The following is a 24548-nucleotide window of genomic DNA, read 5'->3' on the forward strand; positions in this document are numbered from 1 at the left end:
CAAGTATCTGCACCTCTGGCTGCAGCTCCCAGCTCTGCCAGGAAAGTGAAACTGCATTCTTAGCACTTAGGAACCATGGAATGAGCCCGGAGGAAAAGCTCACCTCATCCTGAGATCAGATGCATTAGATTTAACTAACAGTCCTTAAAATTAGGGACAAAGCACCTCCCAGTTTATACTGCAAGACTTTATATTCACTGTAACACACTGAAGTCAATGATAGGACACTACGAGTGACTAATCCAAAGAGAAATCAAACATTTGAAATTAAAAAAGTTTATTTGAAGATTCATAAAACAGTTCTGTGAAAGACCAACATTCCCAAGACACTACTATAGGATAATACATTTTCCTACTGTTAGAAAATAAAAAAAAAATTACAATTCAACTAAGAAAAGCATACATTTACAGACCAAACATTTTACTTTCAACACCAAGAAAGTAAATGGGCTTGAGAGTCGGACTAATAGCACCAACACTGGGTGATCACAAACCTCACGGGTCTGAGCCTGGGTTTGCCATCGCTGTGCCATGAAGGTTAGTCAGGCAAATCAGACCTGCGAGCACTGAAGAGTTTATACAATGGAATACCATACCTGCATTCTTTTTACATTCCAGTGATGCAAACAGCAAGCCAGAAACACCAAAGAGTTTCCAATAAACTCCAATCTTCCATTTCAGTACAAGAAAGATTTCAGAACGTACAAACGGCAGCTCTGTATTCAACACACAACTTTATTCATTTCATGTTCACACAGTCTGTGCAGTAGAGGACGTGCAATAGAAAGATGTGAAGAACAAGATGTAGGAGTGGACAGCACGACAGGGATCCCACGAGCCCTTCCTTGCACAGCAGCACAGCACTATACTGCTTTCCGATGGTACTCAGGAGGGGCCACTTCGTAGTCGCTGGCACTGAACAACGCGGAGGAATTCTTTGCTAAGTACCTAGGAAAGGTATTACAGAGGTTAAGGTTCCTTTCCCAAGGTGTTAGTTAGTATCACAAACAATGAGATGTTTATTGAAATCACACCGTGAGATTCCAAGAGCACAAACCGACGTATACAACTACTAGTAAGAGTCAGCTGTCCAAAGCAATTAAGGATCCGACAGCTCATGCCAAAAATCAATTCCAAACAAGCTGTTGTCAAGAGCTCTTGGCTCCAAGCGAGCACAGGGAGGTGAAGATTAACAGGATGAAACACTTTACACTGGAGGTTCAGTCAGCTGCTACACCAGGAATCCAGCTCCTGCCAGTAGTTCTGAAGCAGGGACAGGACAGCTGTCAGCACACACGGATGGTGCCAGCCACACGAGCCACAGCAGGACAAGCACTGCACGGCACTACTTCTCGTGTGTGCACTCGGGCCTCTGGTCAACGCACTGGCTTCACCTTTCCATCTCTGCAGCTGACAGTACTTCAGCACTTGCCTTTACTTCCATATCCACAGAATGACTGCTAACTCAAGACTCCAGGATTACTCCGAGGCAATTTCCCCTGGAAATCAGGCCGACTCATTTCCAGCCTTCCTACAGGGCAAGGCGTGTTTCGGAAGTGCTGAGGATTTCCTTTTGACTTCCAATAGCTTACTCAAAGAGGTAAGCTAACATTTACTGGCAAACAGCTTACTGCTTTGTTACCCCCAATAATTTACAAATCAGTGTTTCCACAGACTATCAATAGACCATTAAAGCCTTATACGAAAACAAAGAACATTTGCTCTCTCCAAAACAAACAAAATGGAAGCTTGAGGCTTTGCTAGAAGTTGATCAAGAAATTAAGTGCAGCAAAAGTGGTAAGCTGCACTGATGCTGTGAGGACAGTGTGCATGCACACACACCTGCTCACTGAAAACAGGTCACGCGACAGTAGTCCACTTATTGTTCTCTTGCTGAAAGATTTGAGAAAGTACTTACTTTAAGAAGTCATGCAAATAGTTTAACAGCAAAGCCAGACTCTTCTCATCAAGAGGTGTGTAAGCAAGCATAGCTCCAATCCGAACTGTTTCAAAACAAGTAGCACTTTAGTTATAAAGAACACGTCTAAAAGTATTACAGCAAGTCTAAACCTACACTAGCATATATAAAGAGCCCAGGAATCCATTCCCATACACACAAGCTAACCAGAAATTGTGCATTCCAAATCCTTGGATGACTGAACATAAGGCATATAAAGAAGTCACAGGTTTTGGAATTTGCCTCTCCGGTTTCTGCAGTTCACACTCACTGAGACTCAAGACAGGAGAAGGAAGCGTTCAATGCTCTTAACCACTCTTTAATCGCTACGTGATACTCACCAAACAGCCTCAGCAGATGCGGGGCACCATAGACTTGAGACATAGGAGCATCTGGATGATCTGCTAAGATTTCAGCATACTGGGGCCTTTCAAACTTGTACAGAAGTTGCGTTCCCAGCATGACGTTGAAGTATTCTTTAATTCCAGCCACAACTTCGTTGACTGCATACTCCCTGGTAAACAGAGAAAACTGTTCTTACACCTGCCTGGACACAGGGTTAGATTTGACAGATTTACCAAGCCAAAATTCTGAAGATCTTTTACAAAGCTTCAGATTTTTCCAGGTAATCTGTCTGCAGAGCTTGAAATGCAGAACTCCTTGCAGCTGTGCATTTCAAGCCCTCCTTTACTAACTGCTTTTAACACAGTAAGAATTTACATAAACCAAAAAGCACCTTGCTTATAGTCACCCACTCAAGTTAGCTAGACTCAGCACTCATTCAAAGCAATAGTGAACTTCTGTTCACCGGGTGAGTGGGTGAGAACAGGTAGAGAACTACTGATGTGGCTTCCACAGCTTCGTTTAGGAAAAAGTGTCAGGGAAGGGCAGAGTGCAAGGGAGAGAGAAAGTGTTCAGAAAGTAGGACTGTGTTCTTGAATCGTGTCCTTGAAGACCTGGATCCCCTTGGTGTCAAACACGAGGCTGAACATGGCACTGGGATATGTTTAACAACTTATCTTGTTCATGAAGAAACTTGCAATCCAACAGCTGTGAGACATATTTAAGAGCTGAAATGACTGCTACCTACTTGTTATCAGTATTCCCTCTGGATTTCTTGTAATTTGCATAATCCTCTAAAATGGAGTCAACGTTCTTCTTGGCAGGAAGATAGAAAAGCTGTGGAAAAAACAAAACAGGAAATATAAACTGTCAAATTTACACAGACATTTCTATCTGCGTGCTTATCTTAAACTGACATAAGGAAATTTCTAGAATAAAGTTAACAGGTTAAGGTGCAAAGTGCATCCACAATTCAGCAACCAATACTGGTACTGGAAGCAAACAAGCCTGCTGGGGTCAACAGTTTTCAACAACACTTAGTAAAACTGGCAAGAAGAATACAAAGTAGTTTCACTTACTAACAATTTCCTGAAAAATGATATTTCTTACAACTGAGAACAGTTTATTTTAGATAAAATTACTGTATCAAGAGGCTTTATACAGATCCAGCTTGGCAGCATGGTTAACAATCACTATTCTAAGACCGTTTTCTGTCAGAGCTGTAGATGCTTCAAATGCTTTCACAATAAGTGATGTGTAAATAAGACAGGATGGAACTGAGATAAGACATCACCTGCAATGCTCATACAGACTAATTCTGTCACCTAAGCAAACTCTTCAAAGCATTTCAACAGGCCAAAGATGCTTAGAGGAACACCACAAAACTTAAAATTACTTGACTTTTAGCTTATGTCCAATTAGACTGATTACACTCTACAAATTTACACGCAGCTCTGCTGCACAGGTAAAATCCACCTGCAATCAGAACTGTCAAGGAAGGCTTCTGCTAAACTCTGAGGATTTTGCTGCACTGCACTCAAGTGAGATATGAAATTCCTGATTATTGTCCTTGCCTACAGCATTAATAGACTGTTCTTTCAAAAGTCACCTGTTTTTGCCTGGTGATCAAGTCCCAGTCATCTACCAGCCACGGTTTCAACTCTTCTGGGATTTTCACCTTTACTTCAACTCTGTTCATAAATGTTTCTTCCTAGAAAAAAAGCAGCGGATTCACGCTACTTACGTTCAGATAATCAACCGAGATAAGCCACTCATCCCATCCTTCCCACAAAGGAAATACACTACAGGAGTAAGGAATTGCTAAGTTGGCTGTAGGGGGAACAGGAAAATAGCTCAGGTGTTAAGGCCACTAGCAGGCCTAGCATTTCAAGAAGTCGTAACAATTCACACTGCCATACTGCAGGACAAAGTACTGCTGATGTATTTCTGAGCAAAGTAGCTCTTCTGCTCCCCATCAAAAATCCTGTAGGAGAATCATAAACACATACACTTTCAACTGTTGGATCTACTCGTGCCCTCTTCTTCCTAGGAGGCTGAGGAGTCTCACTGCTACTGCTCCCTTCTCCAATTCCAGGAGCTGTACAGAAGAAAGACAGTGTGCTGAGTGAGAAGTCTGGTAAGGCCATAAGAAATACCAATAAAAAAAAAATGTTTAAAAAGGATTTAGAAGTAATATTCAGATTTCTCTCAAATCATCTTTTCTAAGTGGTTTTGTTTTCAAAACTAACTGAACATCACACATTTGTGACTGTTTAAACTGCTACATTCACATTTATCTGAAGATGGAGATTTCTGCACTAAGAACAAAGCATCTAGTGTTCTTTGGAAGAAATCTTCTGCAACCAGCAACTCAGCTATGCAAATATGTCCCATCTTGGTAAGAAAACTGGAGTGTGACTTTACTATTGAGAATTATTTCAACAGATTAATGGAGACACCACTTTACATTTTATTTCCGAAGGGTCGAAATCCTGACGGACTGGAACAGTCCATGTACAAAGCAGCAAGTTACACATTCCTATTTTATTAACTAGCAACTTATATAGAAGAGACACCTGAAGTCCAGGAGGAGCATCGTAAGGTGCAGGAACTAAACTCAGCAGGGGCAGATTTAAGGTCTTATTCCAGCTAAGAATCCTTCCCTAAGCATATCCACTTACACACAGAATAAAGGTGTACTTACTTTTCTGCTTGTTCTTTTTTGTTTTCCTGCAACGAAGAACACAAATTATTGCAAACATAAAGATGAAAGTACTTAATGAAAGTACTTAATGAATTGAAAGCCAGAAAAAAGTACAGTAAGTTCAGATCCACAAACACGCAGAGGCCTACAAAGCATTTAGAAAACAGCGAAAGGAGAACTGCCAGGGATTATTTACCACCACAGCACCGATGCTTCAAGATTTTTCTATGACAAAGGGTAATATTCACTTTTTTGGGGATTAATTCAACTCAGACCTACAGAAATCCAGAAGATTGGCCATGAGTCTTTTCAAAAAAGAAGCATCTCACAGCACTCCTGGCCATCATTACCAAGGAGCGTTCACAAAGGTTTCGTATTTCCCAAATGCTTGTAGAGGTGTTATTTCAGTACTTCAGAGATCTCTTAAAGACAGAATGAAGGACAAGGAGATATCAGGCATCTCAGCCAACTGACTCTCCTGTAAAGCACTGGAAGAATAATTTTACCACTTCAGCAGCACAAGAACATTTGAACAGCACCATCAGAATTCACTGTGTGCATCAGGTTGTATGGATGCCCACGACGGCATCAAAGTTTGGGGGAGATCACAATTATACCTGCCTCTCACTTGTAACATTTGGAACTATACTGAATAGAAACGTTCCTAATATTTATCTTCTTCTCAAAGTTTACCATATATACTTCAGACTTCCCTCAATCCTCTATCCTTAACCTTCATTTCTATTCCCAACTGACAGTCATACTGAGAAACTAACTTGCAAACATTTAAAGAACACCTGACACATAATGCCCGCTCTATGCAAATATTCAGATATGTCAAGAGATATTAGAAACAAAAATTAAACTGTCCTAGCAGATTTTCATTATTTGAACTTTGTATGTTCACTGATTTTATTCACTTATTAAGAAAACTGGAACTGAGAACATTACCAGCCATGTTCCCATCTGTTTATAATTAATAGGAACCCAATTAAATGCCACAGAAAGTAAAAAAAATTCTGTGTGCTGGATCCCAGGTCATGAGATAATGATGTACTGGTTTATTTCTTTGGAAACTCATCACCATGTCAAGTGACATTGGTGGTCAGCCTCTGAGCTGGGTTATCTGGGTCAGCAAGCAGGCAGAGTTTCTAGAAAGGTCTGAAATCAGAAGAGTAACACCTTTTTCAGGCTTCAAATCACAAGCAATCATTAGGCTTAAAAAGAACTGTGGGAAGAATAAAGACCCCCTCTCTCTCTCCAGGAAGAAGTAACAATTGCCAAGTCAAGTCACTGACAATGGACTTGTGCACTGAAGAGAGTCTTTTCTTCGAAACCTGGAGTGAACAAGCAGAAATGGAGTTCTTTTGAGAATTACTATCAAGATAAAAACAGTTTTAGAGCATCAGCCTAGCAGAGTCTTAGCAAACTGGTATAGGCAGGCCATATAAGATACTTTAAGAAATACTGTAATTAAGACAGTAAACCACAGCTATGCTACTGAATCACAGAGTCTAGCATAAATCCACACTGGGCAGTTGCTTGTACTCTCCCACCTCTTTCCTTATTTCCTGATTCTTTATATTGCAAGGTATACACCTTTGCACCAAGTCAAAGCAGCCATCTGTTTGCTGTCTAGAAGACAAATCTCAGTTAGCAAACAAAAATCTCAGGTAGAGACAAAGCATAGCACTTGGCAGACCTTCAGCAGACAGTCTGGAATAACTCCTCACTAGGTTAGAACAGCTGTGCAAGACAAAATGCTTCTGTTGAGTAACTTAAGCATGCAGTGCACTCCGTATCCAGGAGAGAGATGCAGCATTTGTATACAGACAGCCTTACTGAGAGAACCTGGAATCTAGGAGGAGCAGCATATCTTAAGCAGACTCATTGAGACACAGCTGAAGAACGCCTTATAAGATCCTTGTGATGGCAGACAATTTCCTGCAAGGGAATTAAGTCCTGAAGTGATACAAAAAGATGAAATATAGCTAGCACAGCCTCAAGCACATCCTTTAATGTCACTTCACACATTATGAACAAGCCCAAAAACACAGTCACAGCAGCATGAGATATTTGACTGACTTCATGTACAAAATTCAGCCTGGCTGCAAGTTTACATGCACCACTGAATGGCATTTCCATGCAGAATTAACCAACAACAAAACTAAGAAGCAACATGGAACTGCCAGGGAAGCTCCCGTGGAAAGTTTTAATTAAGACTGATCAGAGAGTTGCCAGGTACTAAAGACCTCACAGCTCAAATCTGAAGGATGTATCCTACTGCAGTCAGACACTGCCTTCCCACAGCAGCAAGGTCAGCAATCAGAATTCTGGGAGGAAGGAAACCCAGACCTCACTGCAGGGTTTTGATTAAGCCAAATGAGGACAGGCATCTACATCCACAATACTCCAATATTAGTGATCAAAAAATGACATTGAACTAGAAAGCCGAAGATCAAGTGAAGATGCTACATTACAAGATCTGCAATTGCACAGAAACAAGATAATCAGCAGGAAATGGATACAACTACAGCTTACAGAACAGCTCAATGCAATTAAGAACTGTAAATCAAGGGCGAGACTCAGAAGGAAAATAAATAGTCCACAGCATAATGCTGAACTTTCAATTGCAATATCCAAAACAAGATGATGCACAATCAAATTCTAAGTGCAACTAAGGAGGGTGCCAGAGAAGAGCGTATACCGAAAGCCTGCACCTCACCCTTCCAAACATCCATCAGAACAAAGATACTCCAAGTACTTGTAAAGCCCTTGGGCGTCACCTCAAGAAGCTAGTAGTTTTTGCACAGAAAAGTAGGCATTAGTGCTCAGATCTCTGAAAGTGCCTTCTGGAGTCAGATGTCAGTAGAAAATAAGAGTAGCTCACAAAAGAATTCAACACAGACTACTGATATCAGCAAAAAAACCAAGACATTGAAAGGTTTGCATACTCCACAAGAGAGAGGAGTCTATGACCATCTAGTTGAAAGTTTCATGAACAACTACAAGTGCTTTACTTTCCCCAAACCCTCAAGTATTTTAAAAGGACACAAATCTGTTAGAACCTCCCTGCAATAGCTGGTTAAGGTACAAGCAGCAGAATGAAGGTGGGCTACCACGTGGGTCTCAGGGATTTGAGCTTTAAGACATTGGTGAGCACCACAAAAAGATGAACGAGGTGCCATTTGCTCATGATACAAAGATGCAGCTAAGCTGTAAAAAAAAAAAAAATCTCAAAGTCTCTCCTGATAGGAGGTGACTAGTAATAAGACCTTAAATGAAAATAATCAAGTATGGAAAATAAGTATGTTGAAAAGAACCTGTCAGCCCTCCACTGCTCAAGCAGCTCGTTCAGTTCATTGAATTAGCTCTGAGGAACAGCACTCCTATCAAAATTCAGTTAAAGCATCCAACACTATCAAGAAAAGTATAAATACCCAAGTCAGAATTATGTGCACTTTCGGCTTCTATGCTGAGAGTAACTACTAGGCAGAAGGAAGAGCAGAAATATTGTAGAGGTATTATTAGAGATAAAGGATGAAACTGGAAGAATTAATTACTTTCCTCAAAAAAGAAATTGACTGTAAAACCCAAGCAGCAGACATCAAAAGAGACAGAATAGTCGTCCTCCTTCCTCCCCTCCTCAGCACAGCACTGAATTTGAAGGAGAACATTGTATTTTGCCACTGAACATTGTAGATGCCAGAAGCCCAAACGCTTCCAAAGCTCTAAGTGTAGAAGAGTCCTAAATCCAACACACGTTGGAGCTTCGAAGCTCCTTAATTATAGACCGATAGAAGCAGAAGTGGTATTTTTTGGTAGAAAAGCCTCATAGAGTTGACTCACTTGACTGTCCATAAGCACTCCTTACTAGTGACCACCAGGCAGCCGAGCAGTTAGGCAAATCTCCAGCTGGAGCTCACAATGCAGCTAAAGCTAAAGCTCCAGACAACTGGCATGTAGGCAGTGGCATTGAGCTACTTGGTACCTAGAGGACTGAGAGTAGCTTTTGCAAGAGCTACTAGTCATGCCAGTTATAGTAAAGGATGCCACAGAAGACATGCAGCCTGAGCACGTGTTTTTAAGTGACGTATTCAGCTTAAGAACAGGACTTCTGTTAGAAGAACTGACAAAGCTTCCATGTTTAAGTTGAGATACTGTTTTGAAAGCATCTCTGATGAGACTGCTTGTAAATGCCTCATTAAAAAAAAAAAAAGCCCAGAAGCTTTTTCTCAAATCTGTAAGCCAGTGCCATATCTTCACTCCAATATTTTAGGTTGCCCTTCTTACTTTCCAAGCACAGGCTAACAGTTTACTTATACTATGCTCACCAAAACCAGCTTACATTCTAGAAGCTGTTATTTAGCAGTACCATACATAAAACAGGTTGAGGAAGCCAGCATCTGTAGTGTTGTACTTCACTTTTCAAAACTCACTATAACTATACAAATGCTTATGATAGTTTTTCTAATTAACATAAAACCATCAATTTCAAAACAACTGTGTACAAATAGCATTTCATGCATATTTCTATTTGATTAAATACTGCTTATTAATAGCCTTAAAAGCTGTTTTCAACTCACTGCTGCAGTTTACAGAAACGGTTACTCTGAACAGATGCAAGCCAATGACAGAAACATAGCAGATGAGAAAGGCAGGATCAGTCCTCACATTTGTAACAGCGTTGGTCGCCACAGCCCAGCTCTCTGGTCTTACAGAACAGCACCGTTTGGAGTGATTTCCATGGCTCCAGGATACAGTAAGCATGCAGAGCAACCGTAAACTTCTAGAACTAGGCAGTTTTAAAACTGGCATCAGTTATCTTCTAAATTTTAACTAGCAGACACTGAATGCATTTGACTACCCACAGCGTACCCTTCCCCATCTGAAGATGAGTGCATTTCAGAGAAACTAAAAACCATTAGTCCACACTGGCTTTAAAAAACAAAGAACAACATACTGCAGTACTTAGAATTGTTAACTCAATTGCTACCAAAGCTTACATTATTACAACTGAAGACTTTAAGAGTCTCTTAAAGAAATCTATGAAAGCAAGGAGGTTTGGATTTCAGGATGAAAATCCTGGTTTGACAATCCATCCTTAACTCACCGCGTCGATATGGTAGGGGTCTCCAAACAGCAAACAGTATGCGCTCCATCTCGTCTGAAAAATCTAGGCACAATGGGGGTTGAGTTAAGGAAAGAATGTCAGACCCAGTGCTCAGCCTTTAAGAGAATCTATTTAAGATTCAAAAATGTACCTTTTTAGCAGTACGTTATAGATTTACTGAGCATTCCTGGAGGATAAGTTGCTCTTAGACTGTTATCTCCTTTTCACTACTGTTTGGCCGAGGAACAAATTAGCAAGTTCTCTCCCCCTGTTCCATCCTCCAAGAATGCTACAAAAGGTAACTTTTGAGGCCGAATCGGTTGACAGTGTTACCCTCTTAGAATATTTGCTCAATTGGCTTCTCCCCCTCCCCACCAACAATACTTCATGTACCTGCAAAGACCTTACATTTACAACAGAATAATCCCGATGTTTTCAAACTATTTCCAGATGTTTTGGTTTTCAGAAGCCACCTTGCCTTTAGTTGTAAGCAGAACACAAGCAGCAGTAGCCCGTTCAATAACACAACAGCATTACAACTTTGCATCACTGCTAGGTTAGTCAAAGCATTGCCTCTCCTTCAGCCTCCAGATCGGGAAGAAAAATGGGGAGACTTTATTGGAAGAACCAGAGGTCTAATTTAGAAGGATGCTGGTAATAGCTAGAGACTAGGAGCAAGATCAGTGCAACAAGCATGAGACCCTGTTATCTCTCACATCAGAAGACTGCTATTCCAGTGACCAGAGTTTTCCTTCTCCACTACATTAATACTCCACCATTTAGAAAACAATTTTTCCAATCACCACAAAAAGTTTTGCATGGTTTTTCTACACAAGAAACAATCCCTCATGCTTACTATAGTGATGATAGAAAAAAGCAAAGCCATTCCCTTCACCCAACTGGTTTCAACTGGAGAGTAAAGACAGACGTGGTAACATGCTTTTGAGCTTTGGAATTGAACAGAAGTTTAAGATGAAGTCCTTTTTGCTGTGCCAGTCTACCTCAGATTTAGCATTATTCTATGTGGTTGAGAGAATTGAGACAACTTTGAATTCTACTGCTTTTCAAGTGCAGGTTAGCAGTCAGCATTTTCTCAGCTGGAAAGAGCAAGCCAACCCACTGCAATCAGCCTGCTCCTCTAACACGACCAAAGCTGATGGTACAGGGAATGCAGCCCTGAAGGTACTACTGAGACATTCTCTGCAAGGCATTCGGTAGAGTCAGGAAAAAAACAATTTACAATCGAGCCATCGCTTCCTATCTTAAAGAATTAATTCCACTTCCAGTGACTAAAATACAAACAGACTCAAGCGCAACAACCTCTCAAGTAGCCCCATCAGTAACTATCACAATTTAGATGCTTTCATTAGTTTATAACGACATTCATTAGGAACGCTGTAGAGGCCCGTCCCAAGCTGAGAAAGCACACAAAACCAGTGTAGCAAAGGTACCTCACAACCTGCAGCAGTAGACCACAAGGGAGTACGTATGCAGAATTATGACCAGATCCATCTGAAACTCCATTCCAAAAACCAAGAGACAATTTACAGCCTCGGCCAACTCCAAAGCTAAATCTACACTCAGGATCTACAGCAACAAAGCCTTCATCCACTGCCACTGCACTTCTCAAACCAAGGAAACATTTCGTAACACAAAGCTGCCCCTAAATGAGGCATGAAGTGTGAGCCAAATTCTCTTAGGAAACAATGTCATCTCAGCAGCTTCCTCGAAGATCAGAATCATAAATGAAGTCGGGAGTTCAAAACGTGACATTGGTAATGAGCACCTTCATAATTAAATAAGTCAAGTACTACTCCAGCAGAAGAGTTTCACGGCACATGAGCAAAGCAGAGCTGTACTGACTGTGTAAGAATCTAAGTGTAAGGCCATGCAAGCCTACTCTGAAAAACAAAAAGGATGAAATGAAAGAAAACTGAAAGTTACATTTTGCATTTTTTCTCCTGACAAACATCTGAGCTTGCTTCTGGTCTCTTAAGGTGGAAAAAGATTTTAACAGCATGTGTGTTTAGATTTGGCAAAAAACATCAAAATAAAGGCTTCCTAAATGCAATTTTATAACTGCACAGTAAGAGGGCAAGGCATTTTAAGGATTTTTCTGTATCAGAGCTTGGGCTCCTTAGAAGAACTAAAAAATTCTGCTCAGTTTCACAGAGATAAACAAGTCTTCAGGGAACTTACCACATTTGAGTGTCAGTTCACTAACTTGAGGGGAATAGTATTCAAAAGAAGAACTATAAAATGTTAACATCCAACCTATTCAGTACCTTGATTCAATATTAAGCACCGTTCCATCTTAGAAGATGGTTTTAATACAGTACTTCAAAGGCCTTTCAGATACCACAAAAGTAAACATCTGTATAGCTTGTGTCGGGAGTAATGGAACGGAGGCTAAGTCATAAGAAAATATCATTTAAAGATCAGTAGTAGAACTTATAAGCAACAGTTCGGTTTTTGTTTTTAAATGAAAAGTTTCTTACACTTCAACATTTTTCTGCTGCAGACCAGATGTCTTCTTGCCTGGAGCAGCACCTCTCATCTTCCCCTCTGCATATTGTTCCCTTTAAAAAGAATAAATTTGGCAATTAGACTAACTGAAAAAGAAGCTTGTTTTCCCTCAAAAGGTAAACAGTTACACAAAACATTTAGAGGACTGCCAGCAAGTAAATCAGAGTCAGTATTTGACAAAGAAGGAACAAATTCAACTAAATAGCCAGATGTTTTTAAGCTTATTCATATAACAAACCTTTCAAGGCACAAACTCCCGTTTACACCCCCTCCCACAATCCTCTCAGCTAAGCACTGCTAAAAAATAAGATATGTTCTGAAAAAAAGGTTGCTTAGGACCAAGTCTGGAGTTTTTAAGTGTCTCCTAGGAAGACTATCCTCACTGCTTAAAAACACATTTCAAGGATACTGCAGGAGGCTCATTTTTAGTCTCCTTATTTCCATGCAACAGAATATACTTCCAGTTAGTCAGTGTGCCTGGCTATCTCACTGCCCTACTCTTAAAACTAAGGAGCAGTTCACTCTATGAGCTTCTGGAGTACAAAGATCAGAACCCCCCTACGTCAAAGCACCTCAAGAATAAAAAGAGAAACGCATACTTCTTGAAGGTGTTTGCTGTGAGTTTTTTGTTTGATTTGAACTTACCAACCTCCTCTGACATGCAGCAGTTAGATTGAAACTCTACAGAGCAAACGATTCTGCTGAGAACAACTTCTAAGAAAAAATACTTACTGATTGGCTTTTTGAAGTTCTTTTTGTTTCTGCAAATTGGTATCCACGTATTTGAGCACTCTGCTTTCTGGAACCCATTCATCCCAGCTGGAAAAGAGAACAATAATTAATCATTCAAAAACACTATGTAATCACATTCTACATAACAGAATCAATTAAAAGCCTCACAGAATCTGAGACTGAAGTCTGCTTTTGTGACAAGTCATGGACTGACACAACAGAGTGTAAATTGCCAAACACATTCCCCACTGTCTGAAGTGGTAACAGTTTTTCTAGGGAAGTGTAACCCTCAGTAATCTCAGAAGAGTTCCCCAAACTCATAGGATGGGCAATTTGGGAGGGTGGGAATTGTCTTTAATTTAAAAGAATTATTTCAGGAAAAAAAAAAAAAGCTACACTTACTAAGTTATGGGACATCTGTAGCCATAACTATATTATTCAGTGAGTTTCCTTTATCTATTCCAACATTTTATAGGTTAACAAATTCAGCAATAAGATCTTACTGTAAGAAGAAGTGCTCTGATTTCTGTCTGTGAAGGAAACCAAGATGGCATGAATATTTGAAGAATCTGAAGTGAACGATTTAAGAGAACAGGTGTTGGGGAAATTGCCATTATGAGCAGTAATTCCACTTTGACAAAGAGTGGATAATCTGAGCAATCTGACAAATTATTTCAAATAAAAGCACATTAAAAGTGGCCACGTTATTCTGAAACGCATAAGTTAAAGCTCACTACATAGATTTGTGCATCATTTCCATTTGACGGCAATAGCTGCTACTCTAGCAACATCAACATGATCAAAGCAATACTATCACAGGAGTACAAGGCTTTCAGGATTAAGACAAGGCAAGCTTAGCCACCAAGTGTTCGAGAAACAGATTCGCAGCTGTATGTATTTTAGTGTTACAGTTTTAGGGTAGTGCTTTGGTCAGGTATGTAAGCCACTTATCTTACTCCTGGCTGTACAGCTGTGACACTTTCAAACGAGATGTTACTTAACTGCAGCACACATGACATTGTATGAGGTAGCTCTCACATCTTCTCAATATTTGCAAAAAAAAGTTAAACTGAGCAATTAATAACAAAGGACTAAAATTATGTAAACCAGAACTAAACAATCACTGTTCCATCTGTCTAGATCTTGCAGCAATGCCACTTTTAATGTAGTTAACTGGAAGCCTGAAGGTAGGAAAACCTTCAAGCAACACAAACATGAAAAGAAAAGCAGGAGTTACGGCATCATTTACAGCACCCTTCACCACCAGAGATAAACAAGGAAATGAAGTACCACATTTATGCTGCCTCACTGATACAGAGCAGCCAGCTTAAGAATCAATTACACTCCCTGTAAATGTTTTATAGTAAGCAGTGACAGTTGTCTGCCCACTGGCAAGGAGGGGGATAGATGCATTTAAAGAGAACTGTAGGCACTAGGATGTGAAGTACAGCTTTTAGTGAAGTCAGTGAGATCAAGACATTACTGACAGTATTTGCTCGAGAATCCGTAGCATTGAAATGAAGCAAAATCAGAAAGATTTCTGGAGCCTGAAGCTTATAATCACTAAGGAAAAAAACTATTTCTTAAATTGAAAACCCGGTCACAGAACTTGACGGGCAAAAAGCAACTACTGAATGCAGTAACCTTGTGAAATACTCTTTAGAGGGCTGAACATGGTATCGTGAAGCCATCTTTAGAAGTCCCTCAACTAGAATCCTATTATTTTTGCAGAAGGGAAAGGTTTCTCTAATGCTACCTTTGCATGACAGGCCAGAACTGAAAGACGGGCCAAGTCTGCTCCTGTGAAGGACTAAGATGGACAGCCCTCCCTGCTCTGAAGGCAGCCTTCACAAAGACACTTTTTACCAGATTTTTGCTGCCAGAAGTATTTAAGAGTGAAATACACTGGCTTTCTGAGAAGAATATTTGGCTCCATTGCAGCCCTCTCCTACCAACACAGCAAAGAAGTTTCCATATTGACATCCCTGCCAGGAGGGAACTACAGTAACTGTTTTCAAAGCTGAACAAACAAGCCTTCCTATTAGCCTACGGACACCGTAAGCTACTTTGCCTACACAACCAAAGCCCTGCAGGAAGGAAACTGCTAGTTAGGCAGTCTTTTGTTACTGCAAATCATGGGCCTATGTGTAAGAAATATTTCGGTTAATTTTAGAAAATTCTCTAATAACACACAGATGGTAGAACTTGTTCATCAAGCTAATATTCCAACTGATAAAAAAAAAGAGGACCGATTACATTTCATGCAAATACTTACTTTTTATTCCAACCACTGTAATGAATAAAGTATTTCACTTGCTTGTCCTTTATGGCAACCTTTACACACTGGAACAGAGGAAAAGAGTTCTGTTAGTACCAATGAGAACAAAGATCTCCAAACAAGTTTTGCTTGGTAAGCTTTCAGACTCTAAACATGCAGAAGTTTCCATGCATGCAACTGAAATACCTGGCAGCAATTCCACAGCAGAAACTAAGTTGTCTAACACAAGTTGCTGCCTATTTACAGATCTGGAAGGGCTAAGCAAAGCAACTCTGCTGAGCTATCCAAAGGGCCACCTTCAGCCATGAGAAGGATCCAAAACCCCAGAGGAGCACCAGATTAACCACACAGCCACTTCGCTAGTCCAAGGTTAGCTGTAAGCCATTCAGAGAGCTCGCTCACATGCAGGCCCCTACCTCACAGGCAGGTAAGCTGGCTGAAGTAGAGGAGTCTTCAAAAGTAAAGTAAATAATATGGATCTCTGCAGTCACAGAGAGCACACTGTATTCAGTAGAAAGGACTGTAGGATAGGCGCTTTCTAGATTGAGAATTTACACACGGGGTAAGTAAAAAGTTATTTCCACCAAATATTGGCCTCTGAAGACAGTAACCTCCTCATACACCAAGCTTACGGTGAGACCAATAAGAAAAGGGAAATTACAGGACAAGGTTGCCCCAATTAACCCACAACACCACTCAGAAGCGTCCCTCACAGGGACTTTTGTGTCTCAATTTTAAGAACGGCCCTCCCAAGAGCCTGTAAGATGTAACATCAGCTCATCCAGAGGAAGACTTTTAAATGAGCAGGAACAGCTACACACGCTGCTTGTTAACAAAGTTTTCTCCTGCATCTGCAGTCTGACATGTAAGAGCTCAACTACCACATCTGTATAGAAGGAAAGCACAGCCAGAGACAGAGCTCTTCCTGCAAGAACACAGCCCAGAAGACAGAGTACATAACCTGTCACAGTTCATCTTTGTGCCCAGCTGCATCTCTAGACTTCCTAGCCGTGCCAAATTAAATCCCCAGCTTAGGGCTGGATAAGGCACTTCACCCAGAGAGGTATGTCCTGGAGGTGCTGAGTATGCCACCATTCTACTCCGTAACATCCTCACCTTCGTCTACTGCTAAGACACCAACATGCTCTTTGGCTCCATCTTTTGGTTCCATTTTAAGGCTTCCTCTATTGAAGTGGGAAATTGACTTACACAACTCAGAATGGGTATTTTTACACTATGCTGAGCCACCTATAAGCACTCCTGAGGATCCAGCCTTCTGCTGTACAGCATCTTCCTCAGCATCACTGTCAGGACTCCTTCCCATACCTTCCCAGTTTAAAAAATCATCAGTGCTTAATTGTCAGCAAAGTGGAACAACATATTCCAGTCCTGATCTCAACACCACCATATATGGGACACGGAACAAAGTCTCACCCAGACTTACAACAAGGAGTAAGGACATACTGACCCTGCTGATACACTACTGCACTGGTTATTCATTTGAACTTGCTAGTTCAATGCAGACTTGGATTTAAAGCCAAAGTCAGACTGTAGGCTTAAAAAGCTTCTATTGGTTCTGAGGAATCGAAGTGAGCATGAATATTCAAATAAATACCATCCCACACCAAAATACTTTCCTTCCTCAGAGAAGGAAGAGAATTAGTGGATAACCATAACAGTACTTTCAGGCAGTTTGCAGCTGTTAAAAGATAGCAGTTTTCAGCCAAAAGCATCTTAAGTAGACCTCATTTAATTCTGTACTGTATAGTTACTGCATATAGGTTGACAAATTCTAACTTCTCATACTACTCTAATGCTGTAGTTTACGCACTGGCTCCAGCACCAAGTTTGCTGCACAGAGTTGTGGGAACACGCATTAGAGATGTTCAACACAGACGATATTGCCTTTGGAATCCATCAGAACAGCTGCATAGTACTATCGTGGGTCTTGAGTTGTTTTTGATGTTTTTTGTTTGTTTTTTTGTTTTGTTTTTACGCTCTTCCATAATAAAGAGCCACAGGGCTTAAAACTAAAGAGTATATAATAGCATGCTTTCCTTCATCTTGCTTCAGTCATTAATCCTAGGGAGGTAAGGCACAGCAAGTAAACTCCTGCAATTCATTGTTTTCCTGGGCAAGTCAGAACCACCTGCAGTAACAAGCAACCACATACCTTTGCTTCATAAAGGAGAGGTCCATGAAAACAAAGCACTCGTTCACCTGAAAGACAGTCACAGAAAGCCATCTTAGAATAAAACCAGTGCCATTTCTCAAAAGCATGTTATCACAGAACAAATCCAACATCAACCTAGCAAGAAACTCAAATAGATTTTGAGAACCCTGCTGGTGACTGAAAACTTTTTGTCATATCAGAGGATCGAAGCAGATTACTGAAGCCACGAAGGAAAGGTTCCCCATGGACTTCCCCAAAGAGCACTTGCACAAGGAAAGCTGCACACCAGCTGCATCCAAGCCCACCCACAGTTCTGCTTTTTTTTCAGCAAACAGTTGACACCCAAACCTATAATCCTGCCCATACTTCCAGGCACTGCCAGCTCAAGTTACTGGCATCCAGACATCCTTCAGAGCCATAACTTCAGGCACAGATATGAAGACAGATATGAAGCCTTAGTACAAACGGGTACTTCAGCAGGTAAAACCATTTTGCTGTAAGGGATTCCTAAGTCTTCGTGACATTGCATTTTGACTCAGAGCAGGGAATCAGCTCTTGCTATGAGGTGCCACCCCTGTATCTCAAGCTGCCTACACAAACGAAAGCAAGTGTTACCAGCACTCCCCTCCTGGTAGGAAGTGCAACACCTGCCATTTCTAGTTCAATGAAGTAAGAATTCCAACATTTCCCCAACCCACTTGTGGGACAGAAGAGTGACAGGCTTGTGCAACAACAAGAAAAAATGCTCACTTCGTGGTTTTAAGCAGGAAGAGCTCATCCTTCAGCCTCCCTCCCACCTTGGGAATGGTAAGCTCTGACTGCGCAGTTCTGTTCTGCAGGAATTTGAGTGTACTGAGTACAGGAGATACTGGAGTGCAGATGTTTCCTTCTTAAGAACTGTGATGCATCACACGTTCCGAAAGAGAAGCTGCGTAACACAGTCCAGCGTGCAGCACGCAGCAGGACATACAGAGCAGAGCAGTGCCTGTGCTGTGTGGGCTGGCAGGGGGGACCCAGCAGCACGATGCCTCCTCAGCCCCACAGCTCCGGAGCTCCCTGTGAGCAGCTCAAAAACAACTGATTTGCAGGCTATGGGTTTAGAAGTACCCTCTATTGCAAAATTTACTCTACTCTTCAAAACTCATTTCTACATAGTCAAGGGATAAGTCCAGCAACAGCACGCAGTGCCTTTAAGTGTGACCCCTCTTGAAAGCTGAACAACCCTGGCTGTATTTGCCTTTCCCTACCCCAGACATAACTCGACATGTACAGAACTTGTAACCAGACTGGCTGTAAAGAATTATTCTGCAAACAGCTGAAAAAATGGAATATCCCCACACCTCAATTTCTTTTGGTGAGGGCACTGAGCAGCTCTCACATGCATCCTGAAGCACAGCTTTGAGAAGGTCAGGGAGGTTGTCTGATTTTGTTTGAATCAGAGGAGGATTTGGGCACCATTTTAACAGCAAGAGCAGGATACAAGCGAACACACAACAGCTTCTCCAAAGAGCACAACTACTACCAAACATCACCTAGCAGCAGGAGGCTCAGATGGGCAAGTACACATCTCTAAGTTTACTATTTGACTTGTATGCTGACTAAGGAGAGCACTCCCATGGAAAGATGAACTGCCTAGGCTCTGAGACCACACGCTCCTCACAGAATTGAAGTATTCACAGTAAAATCCAAGAACACACAACTACGCCAGAAATGTATTTCAACTTGTAACATGCTTCTGTATGTTGGAAAAAGAGCTAGAAATTTGCCAACAAGTGATTCTTTTGGTACTTGCAGTGCTTTTACGCAAAAACAAAAAAACACTAAACAAGAATCTTCATAATCAGAGCTAAGATTCAAAAGTTCCATTAACCTCATGCTTCATGTTGCTCACTTGGCACTACTGGAAAACAAATCTCTGTTATAACTATCATACAAAGCCTTCCCAGGCAAAACACTGAAATTAAGGAACACCAACCTTACTTGTGCAGAAAGGTTGTCACAAAAACAGAATGGCCCTAAGAGGATCAGCAGACCATTTCTCTCCTGCACTGCCACTGCTGCAGTAACACCCACACCTACTCATTATCCCACAGGCAGGACTTGCAAGAAAAGAGTTCTTCAGCTAAAATAGCTGGTAGAAAATACCTGGACCTGCTCTGCCAACACTTGAGGAAGCCAAGGCACACAGAGCATTTGTGCTGGGTACTAACAGCTCCCATGCCAGCACCAGGCCAGCACACCCTGCTCAAACACAAAGCAGGCTCTGGACCAGCAAGTCTTCTGGCATGACTGACTGTGAGGAACAGCGCAGGGAAGTCTCAGTTCAGCTGCCCCCTCCTACAATTGTTTTACACGCAGAGTATTTATAGAAACAATAAGTTCTCAAGTTGTGTGTGAAGGACGTGACACAAGTCTTGCCTTTGATGTCGAAGTGGAAGGCTAACAAGTCATCTTGAGAACAGATGTGGAAGCAAAGATATCTCATCAGCATCGTCAGGGAACAAACCTGCTCTAAGCAAGTCAAAGGTTGAACTTGACATCTGAGAAAGATTCAATATTCTTCATTTTCTCTTGCCAGTGAGAAGACGCAAGAACACCCAAAGAACCATTAATTCACACTTGACCAAGTCTGATCTCATTTCTGAAGCCTACATGAAAAAAAATGACAGTTCCTTCACTTTAAGGGATACCCCATAATTCCAGTAGGGCATCTGGGTGTTCCAGGCTTTCAACCGTATTCACAGAAATCCGGTCTCCTTCTCACCCATTCCTTTACAGGAAGGGCCTGTAACTGTTACAAAACAGTTTCCAACCCCACCCAACGGTCACTATTCAATGACAGGATTTCAAGCTACACATAATTTTAGTCGCCACACCGCGATTGCCATAACAAAACACTTCAGTTTCAGCACTTCAGGAAGCTTCATTCATGGGACACATCTCCAATTAGATGCTAGTGCTGAGCTCATAAACATTTGTATTTAGGAAAGTAAGTTCATATTTCAACTTCCGTTCTGAATTTATGCTGCTTGGACTCCTACAGCTATGAATATAATGTCAGCCTGGAATTCTACTCAACTTCATTACATTTTGCATTAACTCACTCACTACAACGTGAAACAGACATTAAATCCTGATTATCTCTGCAGGGTGGTAACACTGCTATGGACACTCGGCACAATGAAGCACGCTCTGACATCAGCTGCCATCCAGTCGCCGTGTCAGGACACCATGAGCGGCTGCTGCCAGGCACTCCTCTGCAAAGCCAGCTGCTCAAGACAGAAGCCACAGTGAGGACCAGGCAGAGAAAAAGGGAGCAAACCTTCATTTGCCTGTATTAGCATCAATCATTATTTTAAAACCACGACGTACACAAAATAAGCCTCCTAAGCAGCAGAGTCTTACCATTTACCCTGAAGTCTCTGCTGCTCTCATACAGGTATGGATTCCACCAGCAGCATCAGCCGCAGAGCCCCGAGCCTCCTCCTGTGCGAGGAGCCCCAGCCCCGCTCCACAGCACGGGCAGCGGAGCACCGAGCCGAGCAGATACAAACCCTAACAGACCTAGGAGATGTCAACGGCTTTAACACCTGCCGGAAAACGAGCATATGTAGGATATCGGGGGAGAAGGGACCGCCCAGGTCTTACGGGCAGGAAAGCCGAGGAATAGGAAGAGAGGAATCCATTTTTCTTCACACGCTGCCTCTGCTGCGGCGGAGGGGCAAAAGCTGAGACTCAAAGGGCGCCGTGCCGCCACAGGGCCCCGAGGGGACATCAGACCTCAAGGGGACATCGGGCCCCGAGGCGGACATCGGGTCTCCGTCCGTGAGCACGGGGGCTGTCCTTTTTCAGCAGGACTCCCTCAAAACCGTTTCCTTTGTTTCTCCTCGGCCCGCCCACCGCCGCAGAGCCGCTCGCAGCCCTAGGGCTCGGCGCAGCCGTGCGGCTCGCAGGCCCCTCGCCCGTCACGGCCCCACGGCGGCCTCCTGCCCGCTCCGCTCCCACACGGCTGCCGCTCCCTCGGCGCTCACCCTTGAGCCCCCCACCGCCGCGCCCGGCCCGCCGACCCCCGCCCGCACTCACCCTCCTGGAATTTGGGCTTGGGGTCCTGCTTGGGCGCCATTTATAAGTGCCTCGCCCTCCTCCCGCCCCCTCCCCGCGGGGGCCTCACCACCTCCACCGCATTCTGCGCGGCCGGCCCCAACCCCTGCCGCACCGCGCGTGCGCACCGCGCTGCGCCGCCGCGCGGCATGCTGGGATCGGTAGTGCGGGGCGGGGCGGGGCGGCCCGGCCGTGCGGGAGAGCTCGGCGCTGCGTCTACAGTGCTGCCTCGATTCGGTTTCGTTCTTTGGCAGTGAGGAGCTGAGAGCGACTGAAGAGCACGTGACAAAAATTTAAAATGAAAGGAAAAGTTATGCGCCCAACGTGGGGCTCGAACCCACGACCCTGGGATTAAGAGTCCCATGCTCTACCGACTGAGCTAGCCGGGCCTTCGAGTGCCTCCTTCCCTTCTGTTCCACTCACAGCACCTCTAGATCGCGCACCTGCAGAATCCTGATCTTCACCGACAAATTTCACATCAAAATAATAAATTTCTTAGAAAAAGCACGTCAACACTATGTAAACCAGTGTCAGTAAGAACACAGTCAAGTCTATGGTTTTTTTTTCTTATTATTACATTGTATTTTCAGATAGACTTCCCAAGACACCCTAGTGAATAGTTGGTCTTACCTCTTTTTTTGCCAGGATACGTTCTTGGAAATCTCAGGAATCCTTAAGGATTTATTTCTGTAACCACAGATAGCTCCTTCATTTATAACAGTGGTAGGCCAGCCACCTAACTAAAATGGCAAAGAATAAAGAACTGAAGGAGATCTTTAATGGAGATGCTTGTGCCGGGTGCTGGTGAGCAATGCTGAATTGGAAATCAACAAAAACAGTTTAAAGTTTTCTTTCTTCTTTTCTTTTCCTCAGTTTCCCAGATGAAATTTGACAAGACCTGCCTTCTGAACCGCGCTGCCAGTTCCTGCTGCCCTGCGGCTCCTCCGCGCCGCCAGGGGGCGCAATGCGGCTGCTTGGCGCGCAGCACGTTCCTCACAGCGCCTCGCGCCACAAGGGCGCGAAGCGGGACCTTCGAGTGTGGAGGGTTCTGCTGGGCCTTACCGGGACGAACCGGCTCTTACCGAGCCTTACCGGCACGCAGCCCGGTCACAGCGCACCGGGGCAGTCCGCAGCCCTTCTGTGGCTCACTGGAGCTGGCGGTGGTCTGTAAAGTGCCCATCGCTGCTTGCTCCGCGGAGCCCTCGCACGTCAGTGCAGCCTGACGCGGGGTGGGCGGCGCTCACAGAGCCGAGCGTCTGTGGTGGCTGCGGCTGCCCGCAGCTCGGCCTGCCCGGTTTTCTGCGGGCTTTGTGCCGTTGATGGGCTGGCAGGCACCGCACGGTGGAGCAGCTGTGTGATGGATGCAGCCGAATGTTTGTTGGCATTGTTCTGTCAAAATATTGCTTGTGGCTATTCTGCTGCATCTCTGCTTTCGTGTTTTAACATTATCACTTCAGAAAAAGAAAAAATATCCTACCCAGACCAACAGAAGGTGTAAACATCTGGGAAGCTACAGGGTTTTTCAGTGTAGTTTGGGAATACAAGGCAGCCTCCAAACTGCCATGTTTTCTGAGGAGATAAGAAAGCATTTGGAGTTTCTCCGTGTACTTCCTGCATGCAGTTTAGAACGTGGGCGTTGGGAGAGCATTAGAAATGCATTGCAGGAAGACCCGCTGTATGGATAACACGGCACTTCTTTGTACCGTAGGCTCTGATATTCAGTCCATGCCATTTCTGTGGCTTCCCACCAGCAGCCAGCACAGCGAAGCACGGCACTGGGGCAGCACTGCCCCGGGATGCAGAGGAGCTGAGGAGAACAGCCCAGCCTGGGCAGAGGCTGGATCCTCTCCAGCACAGCAGTGTAAGTGCTGTGGGTCAGTGCCCCTGCTCTGGGTATCCGTATCCAGAGGCAGAAGCAGCCTCGCTGTCTTCTTTCCCTTTGGCAGAACTGCTGTAAACACTGCATCAGTAGCACAGCAGTCACTGAGTGAGAGTACTGCCTTGCTGGAATTTGCCCAGGGCCATTTGAGAGCAATTGTTTTTCAAATGATGGGATGCTTTCAAATTTAATTGCATTCGTCTTTTTTGCTTGCAGAAGATGCAAATTTTGGCAAGTCAGACAGGAACACAGTGGTATATCCTCTGTCCTGTATGTGCCCAGATTGCCACATGAGAACACAGCAGTGAGGCAGCATCCAGCAAGCCCAAACTGTCAGACACTGACCTGGGTTTTGTCCTATATAAAATATTTAATATCAAATATTTCTGTGGTGTTTTACTGTTGAATTAGGCATAGAAATGCAGACTTCTGAGCAGGAATTGCTTCATTTAAAAAAATGTCAGAGAGCTCCACATAAACCAAAGCTGGAACACCCTATCAATATAAACCCATTAAACCTCACTCACAAGTAATCTTTCCAATCCTACTTATCTGAAACTAGACACTTGGTTTTGCTGTTCTTTAAACATTTTAGCCTTCTGGCTTAAATAGATAGAGCTAGGTGCTGAGGTCCTGACAGGCACAGGGAACAGGCAAGGGAAGTGATATAACACGCTCCGTTAGCAACAGTCCTGTATTTAGTGAGGAAGGGACTATAATTTCCTGCAGTCTTTGTGCTCTGC

General features: G+C 43.1%; 1 protein-coding gene and 1 non-coding gene across 5 annotated transcripts; both read right to left on the reverse strand.

Annotated features, from left to right (window-relative positions):
- Positions 1-260: 260 nt before the first annotated feature.
- MORF4L1 (mortality factor 4 like 1) lies at positions 261-22090 on the reverse strand. 4 transcript variants are annotated; one of them, XM_085233848.1, is made up of 14 exons: positions 21909-22090; positions 17826-17872; positions 15650-15717; positions 13878-13943; positions 13375-13461; positions 12615-12695; positions 10117-10179; positions 5004-5029; positions 4309-4397; positions 3909-4010; positions 3048-3136; positions 2299-2471; positions 1919-2003; positions 261-948 (listed from the first exon to the last, which is right to left on the reverse strand). In XM_085233848.1, exons 1-14 carry the CDS (start codon positions 21946-21948, stop codon positions 864-866), a joined length of 1101 nt encoding a protein of 366 aa, XP_085089974.1. In that variant the 5' UTR covers positions 21949-22090; the 3' UTR covers positions 261-863. The 4 variants fall into 4 exon arrangements, with proteins under 4 accessions (XP_085089974.1, XP_085089976.1, XP_085089977.1 ...); XM_085233850.1 differs by lacking the exon at positions 10117-10179; XM_085233851.1 differs by lacking the exon at positions 13878-13943 and having other exon boundaries at positions 21909-22087.
- Positions 22091-22242: 152 nt separating this feature from the next.
- Positions 22243-22315, reverse strand: TRNAK-CUU (transfer RNA lysine (anticodon CUU)). The gene has a single exon. It is a non-coding gene; the product is annotated as a tRNA-Lys (tRNA).
- Positions 22316-24548: the final 2233 nt, after the last annotated feature.

Source organism: Meleagris gallopavo, chromosome 12, assembly GCF_905368555.1.
Source record: "Meleagris gallopavo chromosome 12, MGAL_WU_HG_1.1, whole genome shotgun sequence".
In the NCBI taxonomy this organism is placed as follows: Eukaryota; Metazoa; Chordata; class Aves; order Galliformes; family Phasianidae; genus Meleagris; species Meleagris gallopavo.